Raw genomic sequence first — 19,472 nt, 5'->3', positions numbered from 1 at the left:
ATTTTTAAAAGATTAAATCCCAAACTAAAATCTGTGGTTATAAGAAGCCATCTGTTGAAGAACATTCCTTTCTTTTTCTCTTTCTTTCCTTCATTTTTACCATGCTGAAGACTTAGCATCCTCAAAAATGTTATGATGTATTCTAATTTCTAAATAAACTATTAGTTTTAATAATGTTAACTGGGCCAGGACGCCTGGGTGGCTCAGTCATTTGGCCTGGGTAGGTCAGTCGGTTGGTCATTTCAGCTCAGGTCATGATCCCAGGGTCCTGGGATCGAGTCTCACATCAGGCTCCCCACTCTTTGGGGGGCCTGCTTCCTTCTCTCTCTCTGCCTGCCTCTCTGCTACTTGTGATCTCTGTCTGTCAAATAAATAAATAAAATCTTTAAAAAAAAAAACTTAAACCTTAAAGCATATATCACATACATATGTGAAATGTATTTTTTTTCTTGGCTTACTCTGACTATAAGCTCCATGACAGGAAGAACACGTGAATTTCCACAAAGCCTAATAAAGAAGATAACCATATATTCCAGTTTACACCTGTCACACCAACATTATTTTTTTTTTAAAAGATTTTATTTATTTATTTGACAGAGAGAGTTCACAGTAGGCAGATAGGCAGGCAGAGAGAGAGAGAGGGAAGCAGGCTCCCTGCTGAGCAGAGATCCCGATGCGGGACTCGATCCCAGGATCCTGAGATCATGACCTGAGCCGAAGGCAGCGGCTTAACCCACTGAGCCACCCAGGCGCCCCACACCAACATTATTAACGGCATTCCTTTTCACTCTCAAAAGACTCTTGAGGGGCGCCTGGGTGGCTCAGTGGGTTAAAGCCTCTGCCTTCGGCTCAGGTCATGATCTCAGGGTCCTGGGATCGAGCCCCGCATCGGGCTCTCTGCTCAGCAGGGAGCCTGCTTCCTCCTCTCTCTCTGCCTGTCTCTCTGCCTCCTTGTGATCTCTCTCTGTCAAATAAATAAATAAAATATTTAAAAAAAAAAAGACTCTTGAATTGGACAATAAATTATATGGTAACACTATAAAAACAGGAGAATTAATTTTGTATAAATAAAATTATAATAAAAAAAGAATACAGTTAAGACCAACTACAGTTATAAACAAGAGGGAATAAAAACAACAGAACTTAGATTCTAAAGAATTCTAAATTCCAAGAAATTCAATCTAACATATAGTGGAAAGAAATTCATAAATCTTTCTCTGATTCTAGTTGCATAAGGACTCTAGAAATGTCTACTTTTCCCCATCTCAGGATGAGTGGAATGTGGTAAGGCCGTGATGTTCAACCAGTGAGAGCATCAGTGACCTGGAGAAGACTTGTGCGAAGACCTTATGACACCCCTTCAGTCTTCCTCTCATTTGTGTGGTGTGTAAGTGAAGAAATAGAACAGAGGTTTTGTTTTTGTTTTTGTTTTCTAACGGCTGAACAATCTTTGGGACAGAAATAATAAAATGCTAATCCAAGGATTGCCTCAAGATCAAATATAGTCTACACGTTCTGAGATAAGTTTTATACATGACTTACAGTTTTTGGTAAATACAAATGGCCTTCCTAACTCTCTTTTATGTTTCTGAAATTAATTTCTTTAAAGAAATCAATAAATGCCTGCTCCATGCACTACGTTTATTGTGTAAGTATGACACTTCAAATATCACTGATGTTTTGTCATCTCAGGCAGTCATCCCTAAAGCCAAAGAGGATGAAAAGACAAAAAGACAAATGTAAAGCAACAAGAATTTTACCTAGACAAGTTCCACTGCTCAGCCAGAACCGTACTCCCAATTTCTTTAATGTTTTGGCTGCCAGTTGCAATAATTCTTTTGCATTCTTCCGAAAGGTCATAGCTTCCACAGTGTTATCATCAAGGTACTGCTACAGATAGAACAAATAATCAGTTATTATAGCCATTTCTAAATTGCTAGAAATATCTCCATGATATCTAAATTAAATCGGACATCTAATTAAATCTAAATTAACCCCATAGTGTGCATATTTTTCTATTATTCAAAAAAAAACAAGTTTCAGAGTTTCTTGTTAGTTGCCTATCTATGAGACTACAGGAGCAGATTCTAGAAAAGACAAGTTAAAGGGGAAGGAGTATAACCAGAATTCCCAAAAGCTGAGACTTACACGTTTATGAGCTCCCTTTACATCACAATTTATCAGATAGGACAGTGAGAAGAAGACTAATTCTGAGAGCTATAAGCATATCTGAACAAAATGCACTTAGTGCCATTTTCACGATTCACTGATCCAATTGGTCTTTAGAGACTACAGAGTATAAAAGAAAGAGCCTGGGATTTTGATTCAGATTATCCATGTTCGAGTCTAGCCCCGCTTCTTTTTAGCTGTGATGCTGGGCGTATCACCTCAGAAGAACTTAAGCTCCATGAGGAAAGTGACTTCATTTTATCACTTTATCTAGAGTGCCCAGAGCAGCACCTGAACATCTGCTGAATGAGTGAGAGAATGAAGGAACAAACCTCTCTTAGATACGATTTCCTCATCAGTCACTAAAGGACAATAATTACACTTTGTAGGACTGCTGTAGAGAGTTAATGAGACAATGGATGACAGAAAAATGGCTCATAAATTATGAAGTTCTACACAAATATTATTATTATCATTTACCCAGTCATCCTTTTCTAGTTTTCTTCATTTTTAGGGTAGTCTACACTGAGGAAAACACTATAAATCTAGTGATGCTTCTCTATCTATGACTCAAAATCTAAACTTCTTCACATGGCAGACAAGGACATTTGCATTCTGGTCCCTGACTACTAGTCGGGTCTAATCGCCACTGTCCTCACACTTGAGAACACAGCAATAACTTCTACCTCCCCAAATATTCTACAACTTTTCAAGCCTCTATGCCTTTATACATGTTTCCTTTATCTGGAGTGCTCTTGACTAACAAAATCTTTCAGTTCTACCTTTCGAAAAGCATTCCCTAATTTTCCTATGAGGATGTATTCATTCTCCCAATGCTACCCTTTTGTTCAACATTTAGGGAGCAAAGAATAATATTTGTTCTAGATATAGACAAAGATGAAGGAATCTGTCTAATGAGTTTATAACAGTTACCACTTATATACACTTCCACTATAATTCTTTTTTTTTAAATTCGTATTGTTGGTTTTACTTATGTCTCCTCCACTAGGTTGTAAAGATGGTTCCTTGAGGGCATGTACTAAACCTCCCCAACACCGTATGTACAAATCTGGAATGGTGCCTAATACATAATATGTGAGTATCACATAGTGATAAATGGGTAAATGAATAAATGACTAAACCCCTCCTGCATTCACCCCTGTCTGTAATATCCTATAATAACCTGTCATTCTTTTACAATATAGCAGGAGAAAATACAGTTGCTGGAGAGACTCTAAGGATCTTAAGAAAAAAGTATCCCTAGGAAGAAAGTGGGATCCCAGAAGATAAGTTGCCTTCTCTCTAGATCATAAAAATCCTATAGGATGTCTTCAACATGAAAACATTCTCAAAGGCATAGCTTCTCTTAGAACACATGGTTGGAATGGGAGGCAAATGTTTTTATCCTGGATGTGGTGGAAAACACTGAAGATGCAGGATTTAGTCTATGCTTAGCCAATAATGACTGTGTAGCACACTGAAACCTCTTTTTTTTTTTTTTTTAATTTGTTAAAGGCAAATACTTGCCTTATTTCAAAGAGTAACTGAAAAGGTCAAATTAAGTAACAGACATGAAAACTCTGTGCTTGATAAAAATATTACTCTGATAGTTATGTCCTACTGAGACTGCCCCTGCATAGACATACTCTTACCTCTGATATACCTTTCGTAGCATGATACTCCCAGAAATTCCATTTCTTAGAATTGACTGCATGTATATTAAAGTGTATACACCTATAAACCTTTTGCATCTGTTAGGGATTTTTTAAATTGTAGTATGAATGTTTTTTTCTACTTAAAAATGTCTTATATCAATCTTGGGCTTATCACACCTCTAGAAAAGGACAAAATCCTAATTTAAACATCATGTCCATTTGATCTTTGCTATTCAGGTAACCTTTCCCCAGACTTCCCCCAACATATAGACTGAAAAAAACGTGACAGAAGGTACCCATTTATTTTACAGATGAGGAAATTAGGACTTAGAAATTTTTCCAAAATCTCAGAAAATAATTAGTAGAAGAAGGAGGATAATATAGCTCTGTAGCTATCCCTAGGCCAGGTGTCCAGATAGTTCCATATTTCCCTCTGGTTTTTCACTGGAATTCAAGAGACTGGACTTAAAGTCATTAATTATTTTTTGATGTTTACTGCTAAAACAAAACCAAGTTCAAGAAAATGTATGTTCTCCTACTTCTAAACTTCTTGGTAGACTAAGAAAATAAAAGTAAATGAAGTAAGCCAAGAGAGCATTTCTTCTCCTCCCTTCCTGAACTGTTCAATACTAGAACTATTAGGTAAGGCAGAGCAAGAAAAGGCACATGGGTGGCCTGGTATGGGTATCAGAGCCTGAGCAAGTGGTGAGGAAATCCACATGGAGAGGACACCCCTCCATGTCTAGTGTGGGGAGTCAGAGCCTGAACAGTTTGAGAAGTGTGTCCACAGATGGGGGCACCCCAGAGGGAGATTAGCAACATTCAAGCAGCGTGAGGAGAGCAACCATATGGGAGAGGGGACAGAAGCAATGACAGGGGATTGAACAAATAAGCAAATATATTAATAGGAGTCAAGTTTCTCATTGTTTGAGAAGGGAGTCATAAATAAGGAAACAAACCCTATGCTATTTAACTGAAACATGAAGTAGTTGGACTGGCTATATCATTGTGAATTCATGAATCTTGATAGATAGATGGATATAGAAATAAATACACACACACATACACACTGTCACTGAGAGGGCCTGTGTGCAACAAAAACAACATAGCAATGAGCACACCTGGCATCCAAACCTTGGCTTCTAAAAGGAACCAGGACTTGGAGAAATGGCTGATTCCAGTGTTGTTGCAGGGAAATTACAAGATGGACCTAGAGCATCTTGCTCCAAAGAGCAAAAAAGTACTCAAAAAATAATGAAGACATGTTAAAAAGACACGGAAACCATCATGAAGAAATTCCCACTGGCCAAACAGGGAACAATTTGAGGATCAAAATAAATAATGAAAATAAAGGGGGCGCCTGGCTGGCTCAGTCAAAAGGGCATGTGACTCTTGATCTCCAGTTTGTCAGTTCAATCCCCATGCTGGGTGTAGAGATTACTAAAAAAAAATGAATTAATTAATTTTTTAAAAAAGAAAATAATGAACTATAACCTATTGAATAAAATAGGAAACCCGAGTTCAGACTGATGTAAACAAATACACCGAAAGATTGATAAGGATATGGACAATTACCTTTTTTTTTTTAAGATTTTATTTGTTTCTTTGACAGACAGAAATCACAAGTAGGCAGAGAGGCAGGCAGAGAGAGGAGGAAGCAGGCTCCCTACCGAGCAGATAGCCTGATGTGGGACTCGATCCCAGGACTCCAGGATCATGACCTGAGCTGAAGGCAGAGGCTTTAGCCCACTGAGCCACCCAGGCGCCCCTATGGACAATTACTTTTTAAGAGACAGAGAACACATGCAGTAGTAGGGGGGTGAGGAGGAGTCGAGGGAGAATCTTAGGCAGGCTCCATGCCCAGTGCAGAATCTGATGTGGGACCCTGAGATCATGACCTGAACTGAAATCAAGAGTCCGACACTTCACTACTGGGCTACCCAGGAGCCTGAGGATATTGACAACATTTACCTGGTTTTAAGGTACCTTCGGGGCACTAGATGGCTCAGTAGGTTGAGCTTCTGACTGCTTCTGGCTCCTGTCATGATCTCATGGTTCACGAGATGGAGCTCCATGACAGGCTCCGTGCTCAACAGGGAGCCTGCTTGGGATTCCTTCTCTCTCCCTCTGCCCCTCCCCACCTCTCGTGCACGCGCTCTCTCTCTAACAAATGAACCTTTAAAAAAGATTCCTACCAAATTTTTTATTAGTTACAAAGGAAAAAACAGAAACTTAACAGGGATGAAGCTAGAGATACCACTTTAATCCAGTGCTCAGTGTGAATATCAACAGTAACGGGACAAATCACAACCATGCAGCACCTGACAGGATGTAATGAGAAGAGCACAAAATCACTTCTGCGTCATTCCTACTATAGGTATATTACCTGAGGAAAACCCAGACAAACCGCAAAGAAGGGACAATCTACAAAATATCTGGCTTGTAATCCTCAAAAGCATCCAAGTCATAAAAGTTTAAAAAAGGACTATGAAATCATTACAGACAAGAGGAAACTATGGAGAGAAAAATTAAATACAGGGGGCCCCTGTGGCTCAGTCGGTTAAGTGACTGACTCTTGATTTCCGCTCAGGTCATGATCTCAGGGCCTTGAGATCAAGCACAGGGTCAGGCTCCACACACAGTGCAATGCCTGCTTGGGATTCTTCTTCTTCTCCCTCTCCCTTTACCAACCCCCACTCCACACTCACATTCTCTATCTCTCCCTAAAATAAACAAAATCTTTTTAAAAAGAGAGGGAAAAAGAAAGATTAAATATAACACATGATTCTAAATTCTTTTATCATATTTTACTCTGAATGGATCCTTTTATTACATAGTAAAACTTGAATGGGATTAAATGGTGATAATCTATGTGTTAAGTTCCTGATTTTTTTTTATTAAGACAATGTAGGACAATGTTCTTGTTTTGAGAAAATACTAAATTATTTGAGGTTGTAGGATACATAGTCACCAACTTACTCCCAAATGGTTCAGGAAAAAGATATTTGTATTTTATTTATAACTTTCCTGAAAGTTTGAGAATGTTTCTCAATGAAAAAAAAATATATTAGATATAGAAAGAAGGTTGTTTTATGAGCTCTAATAGATTAGTTCATTGCTTATTATACACGAGGCATTATATTTCAGATTGTTTGGCGCCATCATGTGTTCAAAGTTATGTATACTCACTTCAATTTGAAAACTGACCCTCCTGGTACTTTTAAACGATGATGAAGAATGAAACATTTAAGATAATAAGAATGAAGAGTTATCAACCTAATTAGGCACCCCACATCAGTCATACCAATACAACAGGAAAAGAGAAAAGCAAATTAGAAATCACAAGTATACCTTACTGTAAGGGAAGGACACACATGATCCTACTATAAATATAAACCTCCAATCAGGATTACGGTCTCCAGTATGATGGTACTTTTCAGCAAAACCATGAGGCTATATATGATAAGCCCTCTGAGCATCTGTCATTCATATCCTTTACTCAAATGCTGATTGAGTGTTTGACTGAGAATTTAAAAAGCAAGAATGAAAATATAGAATTAAAAAAATTTGATACTATCCTAATAATGTATCAATATTCTGAAGCATTTTACATTTTATACTGCTTTCTCACAAAAATCAACAAAATGAGTCTGGGCAAATGCTTGCTAGGTAATGGAGTAGTCCTAATAAGTGTCATTAAAAAAAAATCACTTGATTCAGATGAGCTGCTTATTCTCCATACATTTTTCCATAATTCTAGGATCCTTTCTTTGCGCCAGATGCTATTCTAGATACTGGGGTTACAGAAGTAAATAAAGAAGATGCCTGTCATCAGTAAGTTCATGGGACAAGACATACATTCACAATTCACTGTGATAAGAGCTCTGACAGAGGTGGCAACCAAAAAAAAAACCCCTTAAGGCCCAAAGTGGTCAAGTCCAAGCACTAGGCGGCATCTCCTCTGTGTTCTGTTACTATTGTGTGATAAATGATGATCAGCACTTGCCTATGAGTCGGCCCATCCATCCACGCAGTTTGCCAGCTTTTCATCCATGAGGCTGACTGGGGTACATTTCACAGCTCCATGATTACAGATTTAAGGGGACGGGGTTGGGAAGACCCACCAGGAAGGCTGGCAGGCATCAGTCCAGGGGAATAACACAGCTTACCAGAAAAACCTTGCATTTGAGGGTGTGGGGCACTTGGCCAGTAACGATACAGCTGGTACTTCATTTCCCCATTCCACTCCTATCCATGTGTCTACAGGTTTTTTGGAAGGGAATCCCAGAAAATAAAGGGCAAGTGGAAGGATTAGGGTACTAAAACCCCTCCATAAATCTGTTTTTATTGTATTTCTGTTTCCAGTCATATCTTAGAGCTGAACCTTCATGTCTCTCCAAATCATCTTTACATTACAAGGTCAGCAGAGTGCCTGGGAAACAGGCTTTCAATAAATGTTTATTGAATTGAAAGCTACAGCAGCAGAATAGAGTAAAGTTCAAAAAGCACTGGTCTCTGTGTAGCATTTACCTTCAAAATTCTTCATAAATACAAAAAAATTCATATTCATTGCCAGCCCTAAGAGAAAAACTGTATTTTCCATGAAATCATTCCCATATCTACATGTTCTGTCTTCTACAGCAGCTTCATCCTAATGGGGGTGGCTTCAAGAACACACCACCTTTGATAAAGCAAATGGCATATCCCAACTGAAAGCAGAGCCAGTGCCAAACCTACCAAAAGTCTATCCAAATAAAACAATGGCTCCATAAACATTGTACCGTTCAAACAGGGAAGAAATCATTTTTTAAGGTTAATGTTTAATCTACTTTAGGGCACCCGGGTGGCTCAGTTGGTGAAGCGCCTGCCTTTCAATCATGATCCTGCAATCCTGGATCAAGTCCTGCATTGGGCTCCCTGCTCAGTGGGAAGTCAGCTTCTCCCTCTGCCATTCCCCTGCTCATGCTCACACTCAATCTCTCTCGCAAAATAAATAAATAAATAAATAAATAGATCTTTAATCTACTTAAAAAATTAAAATAAAACAATCTAGAAGAAACAGATGAATCAAAAAGATGTTTTCTTACTGATTTTCCATAAGTCCCTTCATTTCCTACCCCTCCCCAGAAATATTAAAAATAAACACATGTCCTTTAATTTAAAAAGTACATTTGATTATTTCTAACCTGAAAGAATGCTCGAGCTTCTTTATACCTACACTCAATAAACCTAGAGTGTGGTATTTCTTCTAGAAAGCGCACTGGATCTTTTGGGATGAAAACTTCTAGTCCATCAATAGTAATTTGTTGCAACTCTGGCCTGAAAACAAAAGTTAAGATTTATTACAAGGACTTAACCCAGAAAACTGGCAGCCTCTTCAAAATATACAACATAAGTAAAACAGCTAAACATCAAGCACATTTTCCTCAGTTAACCTCTGATACCACTTTTTAAGATCTACTCTCTCAGCAACTTTTAAATATATAATACAGCCCTGATAGCTATAGTCACCAAACTGCACATTATACCCCCCGGAATTTATTTCTCTTATAACTGGAAGTTTGTACCTTTTGACCATGTTTACTATGTAAGCATATATCCACAAACATATTTTCTCCTCTGCTTGTACTTTTTATAATCAAGAGTTGTACTATTATACATCTTGCTTCTGTCACTCAACATTGTAGAATTCATCTTTATTGTTACACAGAGCACTAATTCATTTATTCCATGCTCTACAATATTTCATTGTATGAATATACAATGTTTGACGGCATTGAGAACAATGTTGTTATGAACATTCTTATATCTATTTCCTGATGCACATGTCCATGAATTTCTTCCCAATGAACATTAAGATTTCAAAACTGGTTTGTGTGAATTACATATTAGATTTAATTACTAAGTGTAAACAAAGAGTAAGAATTCATGACTGAACAATAGAGGTTTCAGAACACCTATTCAGATCCTGAATTTACCTGTCAAAAGCTCCAGGATAACGACCAAACTGTAACTTTCGAAAAGGAACAAATTTTCTATCCATGTGTCCTTTGAGTCGTAAATGGCCATGCCAGAGGTAGTTGCCACTCCTCTCATGAAAGACCACCAAGTGGATGGCATGACTGGCCAATCTGCAGATATAGTGCAGGGGAATTTCAGTTCCAGAAAGTGAGTCTATCCCATCTAGCCGGGGATCTTTGCTCTCAATCTTTAGGCATTGAAATCCCATATTTTCAGCTATCCGAAACCAGCCTTCCTAAAAACCAAAGAAACATCAAGTTTAAATATTAACCAAATACTGGTAGCAAAACTAAAGTGATTCTTACACCGAATTAAGCCACACATATTTTTTTGCTCATCTGCTCTTTGCCCAAAGATTTCAAACTAAGAGTGGGGGAAGGTGGTGGTGGGAGAATAAAGAATACCAAAAAGGGAAACTACATAGCTTGGTGGACATGTTCAAAGATTCCCTTTATGCAAATTAATACCAATTTCTCCCTTGGAAAGAGAATGCTCAGGTTAGTGTTCTCTGATTAAGATCTATAAAGTAAATGCTAATGTAAGGATGACACTTAAAATAAAACTTGTAATTTTTTTTTTCTTAAAGACTTTATTTATTTATTTGACAGACAGAGATCACAAGTAGGCTGAGAGGCAGGCAGAGAGAGAGAGAGAGAGAGGAGGAAGCAGGCTCCCTGCTGAGCAGAGAGCCCGATGCGGGGCTCGATCCCAGGACCCTGGGATCATGACCTGAGCCGAAGGCAGAGGCTTTAACCCACTGAGCCACCCAGGCGCCCAAAACCTGTAATTTTCAATTTAACTTCTATTAATCTTTTATCTTCAAAAGTGCTTCATGGGGTGCCTGGGTTGCTCAGTTAAGCATCTGCCTTTGGCTCAGGTAGTGATCCCAAGGGTTCTTGGACTGAGCCCCACAACAGGCTCCCTGCTGGGCACAGGGCCTGCTTCTCCCTCTCCCACCCCCGGCTTGTGTTCCCTCTCTTGCTGTCTCCCCCCGTCACATAAATAAATAAAACCTTAAAAAAAAAAAAAAAAAAACTGCTTCAAAAGAGTACTTTCATCTCATAGTTTATATCCCAGCACCTTCAACTGCTACCTCAACAGAAGTCCACCATAATGCAAATCATTAGAAAACAGACAGACTATGGGGCGTCTGGGTGGCTCAGTGGGTTAAAGCCTCTGCCTTCGGCTCAGGTCATGATCCCAGCGTTCTGGGATCAAGCCCCACATCGGGCTCTCTGCTCAGTGGGGAGCCTGTTTCCTCCTTTCTCTCTCTGCCTGCCTCTCCACATACTTGTGATTTCTGTCAAATAAATGAATAAAATCTTAAAAAAAAAAAAGAAAAAGAAAAAGAAAATAGACTATGAAACAAAGTGTATTTTCCAACATTATTAGTTATGGTATAAATCTCATGTAACAAGATTAATCTATCTTGTAGATTTTTAGTTCTAATATCAACAGCCAGTGCTATGGATGATTAAATAGTATTAATTATTGAGAACACCTGAGATTCTAACAGAACTTTATAATTTCCAAGCAACTTTTATAACCATTATGGTATTTACATATGACATCTATCTTATAAAATAAGTAGCACAGGTACGCTAGATTAAAAAGCAGACTCACAGAAGTCTAAAAAACCGAAATTAATAAAAGGCAAAGCCAGTTCCAGTATTTAGGTCTTATCCAACCAAATCTAAGGTTTTTTTCATTCTTTTCTTTTTTTAAGATTTTATTTACTTGAGAGAGAGACAGAGAGCTCACAAGCAGGAGGAGGGAGAAGCAGGCTTTCTGTAGAGCAAGGAACCTGATGTGGGGCTTGATCCAGGGACTCAGGATCATGACCTAAACCAAAGGCAGATGTTTTACTGACTAAGCCACTCAGGAAGCCCAAGGTTCTTTCTATTCTTAATACTACCTCTTTAGTCTATATTTATATAATGTACCTGAAGCTCTTTCACATTCATTATCTCATCTGATGTCCCTAGAAACTATTTGAAGTTAGAAAGGAAAATATTATTATATCTAGTCTATAGTTAAGGAAAACAATGCCCTAAGTGGTAATATCAGACTTAAATGTTATTAAATTACGGAGCTGTGTTTATAAGTTTATCATCTTAAAAGCCATAGCATTCATAAACATTCTCCAAGACTACATTATTCACATCACTTACTGCTTTTGAATGTTGTCATTTGGATTAGGTGTAACCTCATCCATGCTCTCATTTCATTACAGAAACAGACCTCTATCATAGTACTGATTATACTGCTTTTTAATTGTTTGTTTAAACTCTATCAATAAACTACAAGTTCCTCAACCATAGGAATCAAGAGTGAGTAGTACCCAGCAGGTCAAAATAGATATTTGTTGTTACTGTTGTTCATACTGTTCCATGTGAAAAAGTGTTAATTCTGGTAGAGAACCCTAACCAAGCAATAACAAATGTCTTCTCCTTTATGGAAATAGAGTTAAATTGTGTCTTGGTGAAAATAATGTGGAGGAGGGGCACCTGGGTGGCTCAGTGGTTTAAAGCCTCTACCTTCGGCTCAGGTCATGATCCCAGGGTCCTGGGATCGAGCCCCACATTGGGCTCTCTGCTCAGCAGGGAGCCTACTTCCCCCATCTCTGCCTGCCTCTCTGCCTACTTGTGATCTTAGTCAAATAAATAAATAAATAAATAAATAAATAAAATCTTAAAAAAAAAAAAAAGAATGTGGAGGAAATACCACATAATACTTCTAGGCCTGGCCTTACAATCTTCATTAAATTTCCACACTTTCTCCCTTCTGACCTTTTGCTTCTTCCACCAGCTACGGTCCTACTGGTTTTTGCCAATTCTAGCACATTCTCTTTCTTCTAAAGGACTGGTGTTCAAAGCAAGTGGTACTGTATCCAAGAGACATTTAAAAATGTGGACAGGGGTGACTGGGTGGCTCAGTTGGTTAAGCGTCTGCCTTTGACTCAGGTCATCATCCCAGGGTCCTGGGATGGAGCCCATGCCAGACTCCGTGCTCAGGGGAGTCTGCTTTTCCCTCTCCCTCTGCCCCTCCCCCTACTCATACTCCCTCTCTCTCAAATAAATAAATAAATAAAGTCTTTAAAAATAATCTGTGGGCATATTTTTGATTATCATAATGATTGAGGAAGACACAACTGGCATTTAGAGGCATGGGTGAGGAATACTAGATATCCTACAATCTAAAATACAAAAATCTGCCCCGTGTCCTGAATAATCTCAAATGTTCTATCAGGGAGTCCTGCAGTGATAACCTTGTTCATAATGATCTGAGTCTCTATTTCCCAGGATTGCAATAGCTATGTTAAAGGAGAGATAATTTTACTCTTCTGTTGTTGGAAACTTGTTTACTATTTAAAAAAAACCACATTACTAACAATATCATTCATAATGAGTCTATATTTGATGCTAATCATATTTAATAATCCTACTGAAAAGTGCAACCATCTGAATTACTTCATTATGCTTTCTAATGTAGTCATGACTAAATATTTACATACTGAAATAAACATTTCCTTTTATTTTTAATTTATATAATAGTTAAGACCTTATATTGACTTAGTAGATTATGTGTGTAGACAGGTTATAATTTCTATGAACTTTATTTTTTACTTTTTAAACTGGTTTAACCCCACACTAATTTGTAAAAGACACATTCTATTATCTAAAAGCCAATCATATTACCTCATTCTTCCATAGATGATACCGTAGTGCAAACGCAGTAAAGTCCCTTGGAACACAGAAAAACTTGCATTCTGAAGTGGAGCCATGAGAAGTATTTTTTACTTGTTCAAAGTCTTTATTAATCAATTCCAGAATCAAAGGATCAATAAGGAACACTGGTACATTTTGGCTGGATGTTAGCATAATAAATTTTTTAACTGCACGCTGTTTGAGAGGAAAAGAATCCCTTTAAATCTTCTAAACCAATACAACAACCCATCTTATTAAATTTTTATTAATTTTATAAGAATATATATGTATATTTCACTCAGTAGATTTATAATACAAGGTAAAATATGCTATAACAAAAATATATGCAACACACTATTAGAGAACAGTAAGCTACTAACTAATTATATATCAAAAGAGTAACAAAATCTTTATAGGGGAAGTTGTATCCCAAATGAAAACTTTGGGCTTACAAATTATTCCCCTGGTATTAACTAAATCTTTTTGAGCCAAAGTGGGAAAGGAAATACCAGATGTCAGTTTTTAAAAATTGGTCATGTCAACCTTTTCAAAACAAAAAATCAATTGTATGTGCCACTTTTCTTCATATTTGTAATACTGCTTACTAATCTTTCTAAGCAAAAAATTCAAACTAAAATATATTGCCTGCTTTACTATTCCCATATATAGTTTGATTTTCAAGTAATAATGTGATATTTTAAAATATAATTCTTTAAGGCAGTAAGTAGAGCCCCCTACTAAAAACACAAATTTCAGATAAAATGGACAAATTTCTTTAAAGACACAATTAACAAATTACCACAAGATGAAACAGAAAATCTGAATTGCCCTATACCAATTACCAAAATTGAATTTAAACATATATATTTTTTATATTCATATATATTTGCTATACATATATATGTAATATATACATTTGTTATATATCAAAACAATAGCAACAACAAGAAAAAACTCCAGACTCAGATGGTTCCCAGGTAAATTCTATCAAAGATTTAAGTAATAGTTCCAATTCTACAAAACTTATGAGAAAACTGAGCAGGGAGGTATCCTTCCTAACTCATTTTTACAAGGCCAGTGCAATCCTAATACCAAAACCTAACAAAAATATTCCAAAAAAGAAAATTCTAAACCACTATCAAGATACTAGAAAATCAAATCCAGTAGTTAAAAAAAAAAAAACCAAAAAACCAAAAAAGTAAATATCCTGACCAAGCAGCATTTATCCCAGAAAAGAAAGGTTTAAAAAAAAAGAAAGAAAGAAAGGTTAGTTTAGCATTTGAAAATCAATGAAATTTATCATATCAACAGAATAAAGGGGGAAAACGCTATGATAATTTCAATACAGAAAAAGCATTTGACAAAATTCAATACCTAGTCATGATTAAAACTTCTCAGCAAATCAGGAATAGAATACTTCCTCAACTTGATAAAGAATATAAACAAAAAAATCTGCTTTTGAATTGTAGGAGTTCTTTATATATTCTTGATACCCTGTCTTTTGTCAGATACATGTTTTGCAAATACTTCCTCCTCCATGGCATTTCTATTCGTTTTCTTAATGGAGTCTTTTTTTTTTTTAATTTTTTATTAACATATAATGTATTATTAGCTTCAGGGGTACAGGTCCATGAATCACCAGGTTTACAGACTTCACAGGACTCACCATAGCACACACCCTCCCCAAAGTTCATAACCCCACCCTCTCCCTTCCCCCAGCCCAGCAAACCTCAGTTTGTTTTGTGAGATTAAGAGTCTCTTATGGTTTGTCTCCCTCCTGATCCCATCTTGTTTCACTTTTTTTAATGGAGTCTTTTGAGGATTAGAAGTCTTAAATTGTGAGATTTTAATTTATCTTTTTTTTTCTCTTATGGTTGTTGCTGTCTGTGTTTTATACCAGGAAAATAAAATAAAAGATTTTGAAAGAAAGATGATGAAGTGACAGACACCACCACATATAAGGTGCTTAATAAATATTTGTTGAATGACTCTCTTTCAGCTTAGTGTTAAATACAAACATGATGAACACACTTATGGCTTCATTACAATTATTTTTATAAATATAGATTAGGGCAGGGTAGAGAAGAGAATCTCTAACTCACCTTCTAAATATGCCTTCCAGGTTGTTATCAATGCAATCATCAATGCTCCTTGGAAACAGATGGCCAACTGATTCTAAATCCAATTAATTCTAAATAAACATGACTATTACCATCTGACCTTCATTTTGTTTGTAAGAAAGAAAAATGTCTTGTTGAAAAACAGGGTGTACTAAGACTGTAATAGCCTCGTCATCTAACAGGGCTTGGTGGGACTTGTTCTTGTGAAAGGCTAGCTCCTAATAATCATTTTCTTTCCTAAGTGCTCTCATCTGTTTAATAACTCATTCTAGAATTTTATCAGGCTCAGTCACACTTACTGATCAGATTTCACTTTTCCTTCCCCTTTTTTTTTTTTTTTTAAGATTTTATTTATCTATTTGACAGAGAAAGAGATCACAAGTAGGCAGAGAGGCAGGCAGAGAAAGACGGGGAAGCAGGCTCCCCACTGAGCAGAGAGCCCAATGCGGGACTTGATCCCAGGACCCTGAGATCATGACCTGAGCCGAAGGCATAGGCTTTAACCCACTGAACGACCCAGGCGCCCCTCCTTCCTTTTAAAATACTATTACAGAAGTATTTTAGTACTTCTCCCCTTCCTCATGATTCTGCAATTACAAAGACTGATTCTTAGTACCATGCAATGTAATTAACAAAGAGAACTCACTGAATGTAGTGAGCCATTCTTTAATTTTTGCTCACTTATCTTGGAAGTAAACTCTTTTAAAAAAATCCATTATTTTCTCCCACCTCAGGATCTTTCCCTGAATGAAAAAGACGAGGCTTCCTGTTCTACTATTTTTAATAAATTACAAGTTCATCTTGATACTTCATAGTTGAGGAGCCTGGTATAGGATATCCCAGACTTTACTTTTTAAATAATAGTTCAAAACCAACGGGTGCCAGCAACGACCTAGAATTACTACTCTTTCATTGCTCCTTCATGATTTTGAAAATCTACATTCTATCTTAGAAGCTTCGTGTCTCTGGTTAAAGAGATGCCAAAGACTGAAGTCATCTACAAGAAACGACTAGTCACATCCAAAGTGTATACTAACAGGAGAAATGTAACTTTTTATTAGTAACTAGTAACCTAGCATCCTTTTTCATTCTAAATTTGCCTAGAAAAAAGGTAACAGGGGCGCCTGGGTGGCTCAGTGGGTTAAGCCGCTGCCTTCGGCTCAGGTCATGATCTCAGGGTTCTGGGATCGAGTCCCGCATGGGGCTCTCTGCTCAGCAGGGAGCCTGCTTCCTCCTCTCTCTCTCTGCCTGCCTCTCTGCCTACTTGTGATCTCTCTCTGTCAAATAAATAAATAAAATCTAAAAAAAAAAAAAAAAGAAAAGAAAGAAAAAAGGTAAGAAAACTTATTTTTATAAATGTATAGGTTCTGAAATTTATAAATCAAAACAGGGATATATCATATATCATATACACTGCTAGTTTTCCTTATCTTAAAAAGGAAACCAGTTGAAGGGCACCTGGGTGGCTCAGTGGGTTAAGCCTCTGCCTTCGGCTCAGGTCATGATCCCAGGGTCCTGGAATCAAGCCCCACATTGGGCCCTCTGCTCAGCAGGGAGCCTGCTTCCCCCTCTCTCTCTGCCTGCTGCTCTACCTACTTGTGATCTCTGTCAAATAAATAAATCTTAAAAAAAAAAAAAAAGGGGGCGCCTGGGTGGCTCAGTGGGTTAAGCCGCTGCCTTCGGCTCAGGTCATGATCTCAGGGTCCTGGGATCGAGGCCCGCATCAGGCTCTCTGCTCAGCAGGGAGTCTGCTTCCTCCTCTCTCTCTGCCTGACTCTCTGCCTGCTTGTGATCTCTCTCTGTCAAATAAATAAATAAAATCTTTAAAAAAAAAAAAAAAAAAAAAGGAAACCAGTTGAATTGATTTTTATTCCTAATCATCATTGTCCCTTATTCATAGTTCAATTCTGATTCATACATTTTTTCATTTGGGGATGTACCATAGATAAGTGAGTAAGGATTTTGAAAGCAAATACTTACAATCTAGATTCATTCACTTATTAGCCAACTAGCCTTAAACCCTTTAGTGAACTGAGGATAACAGTATATATGACTTCATAAAGTGTCCATAAAGACTAAATGAGATACTGCATGTAATGCACTTGACCCAGGGCCTACCTCTTCCACTCTATCACCCACTCCCACTGCCCACCAAGACAGCTATTACCATTGTCACCATTCAACAAATACTTATCAAGTACATAAACAAACGAACCAAATGAACATTGTAAAGCAGGAATTTCACTCATGCTTATCGTACATACCCACTGTGTGCTATCAAATCCAAGTCGGCTTCCTTTAGATTTTGATAAACCAGCTCCATTCTAAGAAGATAACAAAAAAAATTTTTGGTAAATTCAAAGCTATCTTTCTCTGACTTATTTGGCTTGGCATGCAGAGAACAAACTAGTGGCGGGTACAGGGGAGGAGTGGGAGGATGGGAAAAATGAGTGACGGGGCGTAGGAGATATAGGCTTCTAGTTATGGGGTGAAAGGGACACACGGGGAATACAGTCAAGGGAATACAATCAATGGGACTCTAATAGTGCTGCATGACAGATGGTAGTTACACTTGTGGTGAGCACAGCATAACTGCTGAGTCACTGTGTTGAAACTAATGTAACACTAGGTGTCAACTATACTCCACTAAAAAGGAAAAATTTTTAAAAATATTCAGGTCTAGAGGATCAGAAGAAAGCATTATGAGTTTTCATCTGATAAGCCCCCAAATACTTTGAAAGTATTTTGAAAAAGAATGTCTGATGGTCTAGAGACAATAGGAAGAATGTTTCAAGCCCTAAGAAGATCCAGGGAAGTTTCTTATGCCTTGAATATGTTCTTGACCTAGAAGATATAGATGAGAGGATGCTGAGGAACAGGAAGAATAGCCTTACCCTAAAAAATGAAAAATACCCCAATTTCCTAAAAAGGAGACTCATCTCCCCCCTACACTGCATATTTAAGGGCAGGGACCAAGTCCAATCCTTCTCTGTATTGACAGTGACTAGTGTAGAGCTTAGTAATGAGTAAATGTTTAATGATGGTTTGTTAAACGCAGGGAAGGAAGCAGGAAAAGAGGTAGAGATATACTGAGTTATTAAGGTAAAGCCAGAACTGGTCTCTCGTAAGCTCTGCAACTTAGACAATAACATTTTAATAACAAGGGATATTTGAGAATAAAGCACTAAGAGACAGCTTTGTAATCTTCATCCTTAAAAAGAGACTGAAAACTCTGTAACACAGCCCTTGTTGCTCACCATAGCTCTCCATTAGTAGATGAGGCTGAATTTCCGAGCTGTTTGCTTTCTCTGCTGGATCATTTCCATCAATATATAAATATGATAGTATTTCTCCTATCTTAAAACAAACAAACAAACAACCCCTCTTTTCCCAACTAACAATTTTCTGTCCTCCTTCAAGCAAAACCCTTAATGGGCTGTCTGTTCTCATTGCCTCCAAGTCCCCTCCTCGTGTGCTCACAAGATTAAATTCACTCCTCCAAGTATTCAAGATCACCAATGACCTCCATGTTGCTAAAACCAATGACCAATTATTATTATTATTACCCTTGTCTTTTTTGATCTATCAAGAATTGTAGATCACGTCTGTCTCACTCAAACACTTCAGTTGGTTGGCTCTCAGAATCCTGACTGCTTCTGGTTTTCCTGCTATTTCTTTCTGGCCGTTCCTTCTTAACTCTCATTTGTTAGGTCTTCCACTTCTGATGTATTGGAGGGTCCCAAAACTCACACAGGGAGACTTTTCTCCCATTTCTTTACTCTACGTTCACTTTCTTGGTA

General features: G+C 37.6%; 1 protein-coding gene across 5 annotated transcripts in view; it reads right to left on the bottom strand.

The window, feature by feature from the left end:
* The window catches only part of FKTN (fukutin), a 66,875-nt gene that overhangs the window by 23,598 nt on the left and 23,805 nt on the right, over positions 1 to 19,472 (bottom strand). For 4 of the 5 annotated variants that reach the window (XR_006607194.1, XM_004747741.3, XM_004747742.3 and 1 more), the window contains exons 3-7: positions 17,937 to 17,996; positions 13,544 to 13,747; positions 9,803 to 10,080; positions 9,011 to 9,143; positions 1,761 to 1,890 (exon numbers count right to left, since the gene is read on the bottom strand). Coding sequence is in view for 4 of the 5 variants with exons in the window: in XM_004747741.3 (XP_004747798.1) it covers positions 1,761 to 1,890; positions 9,011 to 9,143; positions 9,803 to 10,080; positions 13,544 to 13,747; positions 17,937 to 17,996 (805 nt within the window). In the remaining variant the exon portion in view is untranslated. The remainder of the gene's footprint in view (positions 1 to 1,760; positions 1,891 to 9,010; positions 9,144 to 9,802; positions 10,081 to 13,543; positions 13,748 to 17,936; positions 17,997 to 19,472) is intronic. The other variant, XM_045081652.1, reaches the window with a different exon arrangement.

This window comes from Mustela putorius, unplaced genomic scaffold, assembly GCF_011764305.1.
Source record: "Mustela putorius furo isolate JIRA1106 unplaced genomic scaffold, ASM1176430v1.1 tig00000580_pilon_pilon_pilon, whole genome shotgun sequence".
Lineage (NCBI taxonomy): Eukaryota > Metazoa > Chordata > Mammalia > Carnivora > Mustelidae > Mustela > Mustela putorius.
The sequence above is the reverse complement of the archived record's forward strand: the minus strand, read 5'-3'. Positions and strand labels throughout refer to the sequence as shown.